The sequence below is a fragment of the Lycium barbarum genome, chromosome 12, assembly GCF_019175385.1.
Source record: "Lycium barbarum isolate Lr01 chromosome 12, ASM1917538v2, whole genome shotgun sequence".
NCBI lineage: Eukaryota > Viridiplantae > Streptophyta > Magnoliopsida > Solanales > Solanaceae > Lycium > Lycium barbarum.
The window spans coordinates 79,268,027-79,275,361 of record NC_083348.1 but is presented as its reverse complement, the minus strand read 5'-3'; the positions used below and the strand labels follow the sequence as shown (position 1 = coordinate 79,275,361).

Sequence of the window (7,335 nt, the reverse complement as noted above, 5' to 3'; positions counted from 1 at the left end):
TTTTTTATAATCGTGGTGTCCAACCAATTTGCGCGCACTTCACTTAGTTTTACGGATTTTCTGTTACCTCCCATCAGTAGAAGTTTTAGCTAACTTTGTTCACTAGAGCTTGGACGGATAAAAATAAATTATTTGGTTGAGCGACATGCATAAATTGAATTGTACACTATTTTCTATTCATATTCATGTCCTCTGAGAAATTGGTACGTGGACATGAAGAAAGTCAATTCACAACCTCCCAACTGCTAGGTAATTAAGTTCATAAAATGATTTTGCACATTAAAGCCCAAAGTGCATATTGCAAAGTCTTAATCATGAGTTGTCATGATTCATGAGCAAATCATGAAATGATCAAAGTATTCTACACTTGCCTAAAATCTTTGGTTTGACTTTACACTATAATTTCCCCACATGAAGAAAATGAACCGAGTAAAGAGCAATGGCCCAGAAGATAGCAGAATCCAGTAGAAGAACAGTTGATTCATGCTAATAGCTAGCTAGCTATAGAAGGCATGCCATTAATGCAAAAGTTTGGGAAGACTTAGTCGTACGGTGTGCAAAATCTATGAATTAAACATATATGGGGTGAGGAGAATGGCCGACGACTTTATTGTATTTATGAGGGGAGGTGATGGATGATATTGTGGATTGAAATATTGAATAGTGGATATTCTTGCCAGTCACATGGATTTGAAGAGGAAAGTAGGATACAGAAAGTTATGGGATATCAATATATCCTTTACCAGTTGGCCAATTTGAATTTGGCTTCTGTATTGAGATTTTATAATTAGTTATTTTATTTTAAGAAATATTTTAGGGATGGATTGGTCTTTAAAATGAGGAAATTACACGATAAGTCATGGAATAAGAATTAAGCACATAAATAGCACAATTTTTCAAATTCACCAAAAAGAACACTCTTTAATACTTTATTGGTATATTTACTAGTTACTTATCCCACTAAACTAGGGATTCACATTAAATTTATCCCACGAAAATAGGGATCAACTTTATTCTCTTGCTTTTTTATCTTTATTATTCTCATTTCTCTTTCTTATACGCGTTGGGTACAACCCATTATTTTTAGTCCTCCCCCCTCTTCAATTAATAGACTATTTTTTCATTTCTATTAGATTTTTGTTGTTAACGCTCTGCTACTACCCCCATGATTAATTGATCATAATTTTTGGATTGCACGGGACGTAGAATCGTCTCTGTTCACTTCTTTTCCTTTTACATTGGATATTAGTATTTTTTTTCCTTTTATGTTTTCTTTTATTTGGGAGAAGGAGAACTAAATTAAGCTGCTTCAAAGAATTATTAAGCGAGGACATATTTTTGTGGTAATATAGTCTTGGAGAGATATTAAACATGGCAAAGCCAACTTATTGTTACATCTTTTATATAGATTTATGGCAATATATTTATGGTATAAATTTGTTATGCGAAAAGTATTTTTTAAAATTATTAAATATAAATTTATACTTGTAATATATGATATGCATGGTATAAAAAATTTATATCTAAAATATACCATGTATTTTTATGGTATATATATAGTATATGGCAAATTCAGATTATTGCTACATTTTTGGTGCAAATTTATCAGATACAATGATAACAATTGTATATTCATGGAAATACGATATGCATGGTATAAAAATTTATATCTACAATATACCATGAATTTTAATGGTATAAATGTAGTATATGGAAAATTCAGATTATTATTATATTTCTGGTACCAATTTATGAGATGCAAAGGTAACAATTGTATATTCATGGACAAATTTGTTATAATGAAAGTATTTCTTTGTGATTTTTTTATTGAATATATATATATATATATATATATATATAATTTTCTTATATCTCAGGCATACCATGTATAATTATGGTATAAATACAATATATGAGAAAGTCAGATTACCAAAAATGGAGAAGAAGACTGAACGTAGCTATCCAGAAGGGAATATCTTTTGACCAAAAAAGTAGCATAAAAATAAGTTAATTTGTTAATGACTTGTCTATAGTCGTATACTTATAATAGGTAAGAATTTGTTTTGGTATATAACTCTTCTAATGCTAGGAAATGTTGATTAGATAATGGTGCTAAACTTCTGTAAATATTTTTATATAATTGTATAGTTACGTTTTTTTCCCCTTTAAAATAGCACAAAGCCCACCCAAACAGAAAGTGCATCCCAATTCATTTGGACCTTTAGCAGAAGGGTCATTCGCACTAGGGGATTCTCTTTGGCATATTGCAGTTTTTACTTTTTACTACTTACGTTTGGTTACATAATACGCCATGTATTTCGTTTCAGCAATATTGAAGCTCACTTCCTTCAAGTAAATGTGAAGCGAGTTAAAAGTAAATCACTAAAACGATATTGTTCCACTATAAGAAAGTACTGCAAAGATTCATCAAACGGTAGAATTTACTAGTGACTCGAGAGGGAAGTTGTTAATGAGAAAATCTACACGCAATTATTGATGAAAAGAAGGAACAAAATAAAGAAGCAAAGTTGTTCAAACTCACATGTAGGACAAAGTTACAACATTTGTCAAATAATAAAATTAATTAGCAACTCAGAAAACATATTTATAGGACAATAATAATAGAAATTCCACAAGAATATTTATAGGACAATAATCAATATATTTCATATTGATCTTGATTTAGCCTCATCTCTTATCTTCAGAGTTGAGCTAAGCGTTGAATATCATAGGGATAAGCATCTGATGGCCTTTCAGCTTTGTATGATCTCCTCCCAACAATTGTATTTGCAGCTTCACCTGGATGAAATGCATCCCAAAATAGGTATTCATTTCTATTTGGGCATGGATTTTGTAGTGGAAGACATGTTATTTGCCCATTATTTCTTCCCACTCCACAACATCCCGCATTCGTCACTCTAAATCCTGAAAGTTTTAAAAAAGTCAAATGTTAGCCAATTTGGAAAAGAATTTTCAACGCTCAATGAAGTATTCCCTTAGTTATAATTTATTTGAGATTCTTTCTCTTTTAGTCTGTTCCGAAAAAGAAAAAGAGGCATAACATTTGTCACACAAAATAGTAGAGAGAAGAAACATTACCAAATGCTGAGGGGTTGTCAATTAAATCCTGGAAGATGTCATAAGCATTAATGTAGATGAATTTGGCATCCGGTGTATTGCTGTTGAACTCATCCACAAGACCCCTTAGCCTACTGTTGAATAACTGGTTTGCAGCATTTATATTTTCTGCACAGGTTTTGCCATCAGCACTGTTTTGGGCCAGAGCATTTGGGCTGCAACCAATTTGGCCCACTCCAATTAAGACAAACTTCCTTGCTCCGTAGTCGTACAAAGACTGATGCAATACACAAAAAATGCAAAAGCCCAATTAGAGTTGGCACTGATAGTCGCCCAACTTATAATCTACAGCTTATAAATCTTTTGCGCTTTTGATTTGATCAAACCTTTTAGGATTTTATTCATAATATCTTTTTTAGTCTCCCAAATACTGTTCCTAAAATATAGCTTGTAATTTTCTCTCTATCTTATTCACGCCATTTGTCCTTTTGTTTTTTAGTAAAAGTACTTCTGAGGTTATATGTGTAAATAATTTCAAGGACGTTTAATTCATTTTACCAATAAAAAGTGGTTATCAACGCCTTTTGACCAAACACTTTATTGATTATTATCAGTTTGGTAAACATTTTTATCTAAACACATAACGCATATTTACAAAAATCAGTTTCAACATCTAAAAGTATATTTCATCATGTGATATTTATCATCTCCTTTTAATCAGCTAACTCAAAGACTCCAACTCACCTTCAATTGTTGAGTGTATTGTTGAATAATAACATCAGCATACTGCTCAGGATTGTATTGTCTGCTAGTGGAGTAATACATAGGCATGAAATAATTATTGAGATAGTCATTGCTGCCCAGTCCAATTGAGTAAATGCACTTGCTCAAATAATTAGAAGCTGAATCTTCATCTCCAAGTATTTGCACCACTTGTTGCACTGTGTTCCGGTAATTATTTACCTGCCCACCAAAGCTAATCCTCGCTCCCTGTATAGATTTTGTAAACAAGAATTCAGTTATATGAAAATAACAAAAGATCAATGCACAAAAATCCCAAGAAAATCAAAGGCAAGTAGAATAATTACCAATTGCTGGCCAGTTTCGTCTCTAATTCCAGCAGCTGCAGATGCATAATTAACACCTCTGAGTATGTCTTCACCCCTTGCAGATGCATAGGGAGGAATATAATCGTCGAGCCCCAAAAGCTCAGCTGTATATATATTCAAATAACACAATATTATGGTAAGACTTTTTAATTCCCTTTCGGCAAAATTATTAAAAGGAAAAAGTGGAAAACGAAAGCCAAGGCCTTTATTGTCCCATTAACATTTTTCACTTAATGCCACTCCTTATTTATAGCCACCTTTCTCAACCTTTTCTTTTTCCTCTTTAAAATGGAAAGCTAGATTTATGCCTTAGTTTCAATCTTCTTTTTTCGCTTAATATTAGGTACGACTTCTTTTTCAAGATTTAATAGTATCATACATTCATACATAACATCCCCAACATGGCTTTAAACAAACTTATTACGGAGTACACTAAATCAACAAAAACAAAAATACCGGATCCCTCTTAATTAATGTAGAATACGAGATCTACACGTACTAATGCTTTAAAAAAAAAAAAAAGTAACATAGGAATCTTATCTACTCCTATAAGCTAAGTGGAAGGAGCAAGTGGTGCTTTAGAATTTAGATACATGCCGAGTAAGATATATGTAGTAGTATCCGAGTACGTTAATTATAACTTGGAATAAGCTACAGCTTGCAGACTCGTTTGGTAGCACAAATACAATAGCTAACTGAAAACTTGAAGTCACGTTGAATAAGTTACGTTACTTCAAAAAAAATCGTACCAGGCCTAAAAATATATTACAGAGGAAAACAACACAGAGAGATACTTACCAATGACATCAACTGTAGTTTTGCCATTGGAGAACCTCCCAGTAGGACCACCTGGATAATCAATACCATAAGGCAAGTAATTAGCCCTTGCTAAAGACTGAATATTGTTGTTATTCCCATTATCCACCAAAGAATCACCAAATATAAAATAACAAGGCACTTGGGGATCTCCTTTAACCCCATAATATTCTCCCAAATTCAATCCTAAAAGCACCACTACATACACCACTATCCATCTCCTTATTTCCCCAGCACCCATTATATCAATTCAAGAAACAATGTGAGAAAAGTAAGAAAATAGAAGTCTTGGGGACTAGCTTGGAGGAAAAGCTTCAAACGAGAGTCTGGTTTATATAATATGTGTGATGAGGTCAATGATTGAGACTGTGAGAGACAAAAAGACCAAAAGAGTACTGTGAGGCTTTTAATTCATTATTAAAAGTCCGTCATTAAATTTAGACAGATGAGAAGTGAGCTGGGTGCATTTATTTTTCACGCGGAGAAAGTGTGAGCAGTGAGATTCAATAATGACTAACACTGCACTAACTTTAATTTTAGTTTCACAGATTTCCAATGTCTCTGAAAATGATGTGCGTGTGCATGGAACTTCAGTTTTTATTTTGGTGGAAAGAATCACTGTGAATTCCATGGTAGTAGTTAAGCTGCTACAGAAATCAGTCTCAATGATTGTAAGTATGGTATTGTAGATAAATATAGCAGAAGAAAAGTAAATCGGGGAAACCTTCTGCTAGCCCAAGATCGTTAAATAAGATCGGAAGATTCAACTAAAGAAGAGGAAGCTTTGGAAAGGAGAACTTTGTAATGAAAGAAGACTCTCTTGAATTGGCTTGAATGACTTACAATTGGGTTGGCTTGCCTTGATTACAAATGTTCAAGGTCACCCCTATTTACACTTGTCTAGGGATGGTTCTAGATATTATTCTAGATACATCCACAAGAAAAATCTAGTTACTCTTATCTTCTACCACTATTCTAGACTATCATGATATTATTTTAGATACAAAAGGATCTAGATAATTCTACCCTCAACTACAAATATCCAAGTGTCTAGAATTTCTAGACATTTCCTAAGTATATATATCAAAGATATTACAATATAACTTTCTAGAAACTCTTCTAAATATCTATAATATTTATTCTTCCAAAAAATTAACTTTAATTTTTCACAGGTATGACGTGTAATAATTAATTCATCAGCTCCTTTATTGCATGCTGCCAGCAGACCAACGCTGTTTCATTCTTCTTCCACAGTTTCAATTTATATGACTTAAGTAGCTTGCCCAGGTCCCATTGATTCGACTCTTACATGATCATGGCCCTAAGTCGATTCAAAAGTATATTGTAAAATATCAAGGCAAGTCTTTCTCTTATGAAATGAAACCGTGAATTGGCAAGCTAGGTATTAGAGAAATAACAAGTATTCCAAACAATTATACTTAAAATGACCATGTAATATTAATTATATGTATACACATTTTGTTACCATGCCTAGACACGTTAGAGGCCTTTTGAATATTCATAAACCGCAATTTTCTACTTCCAGAGTCAAGAACAGAAGATCAAACTTTTATCTTTTGAGTCACCTTGAGCATCCCATCTTTATTGCCACTGTTATGCATATTTTGTCATATTAACATCTTGTACTGGAAAGTCAGGCACGACCCTCCTCCTCAATATGTTATCTTTTAAATCAGTGGTAATAAAATCGTGACTTCGAATTTTAAAAATCAGTAGCGAAGTTGTTACTATTTCCACACACATACACACATATTTATATATAGTCCGAGTTCGACACAGTGAAATTTGTTGTACCTTTTGCATCTAGTCTAAGATTCACCACCACAATCAATCAGTCATATGTACAAAAGAGCTATACAAGACTAACAAGTTATAACATGCCTATGAGAAAAAGTTGATGAGTAACTATTAATTTTTGCGATCAGGTTGTTCGTAAAAGATATTGCTATTCAAATTAAACTAGACTAGACAGAGAAAGCTGTATATGAAGCATATTGCATTAAATTATCCTGTGGAAAAGGTCAAGTAAATGAGAACGACTTGGTCTCACAAAAAGAACAAGCTTAACGTGGAGGGGAGTGGAGAAATGAATTGAGTGTTGGGATTTATGAAGGGAAGTTATGAAGATATAAATATAGAAAGGGACCCTCCTAGCTAGGGTATTGAATGCACGTAAAATTACTAGTCACATGGTTTTTGAAGATGATTAAATTGGAATGCTGAAATTTATTGCATATTGATATACTTGCCGACATATCTCATCAGTAGGTATACATCTTCATTGAGATGCCTTTTTCTTTTTACCTTTCGT

The 7,335-nt window shown here is 32.9% G+C and overlaps 1 protein-coding gene across 1 annotated transcript; it reads right to left on the bottom strand.

Moving 5' to 3' along the window:
- Positions 1-2,515: 2,515 nt before the first annotated feature.
- LOC132621703 (GDSL esterase/lipase At5g45670-like) lies at positions 2,516-5,319 on the bottom strand. The gene is made up of 5 exons (XM_060336059.1): positions 4,986-5,319; positions 4,167-4,291; positions 3,823-4,068; positions 3,100-3,355; positions 2,516-2,925 (listed from the first exon to the last, which is right to left on the bottom strand). The coding sequence occupies exons 1-5, from the start codon at positions 5,242-5,244 to the stop codon at positions 2,702-2,704; spliced, it is 1,110 nt and encodes a 369-aa protein (XP_060192042.1). The 5' UTR covers positions 5,245-5,319; the 3' UTR covers positions 2,516-2,701.
- Positions 5,320-7,335: the final 2,016 nt, after the last annotated feature.

Bases quoted from the DNA above. Each gene is read 5' to 3' on its own strand.
- LOC132621703 (XM_060336059.1), bottom strand. From the start codon at position 5,244: ATGGGTGCTGGGGAAATAAGGAGATGGATAGTGGTGTATGTAGTGGTG. The intron at 4,292-4,985 runs GTAAGTATCTCT...ATATATATACAG, and splicing joins AACTACAGTTGATGTCATTG to CTGAGCTTTTGGGGCTCGAC. The intron at 4,069-4,166 runs GTAATTATTCTA...AAATCTATACAG, and splicing joins ACGAAACTGGCCAGCAATTG to GGAGCGAGGATTAGCTTTGG.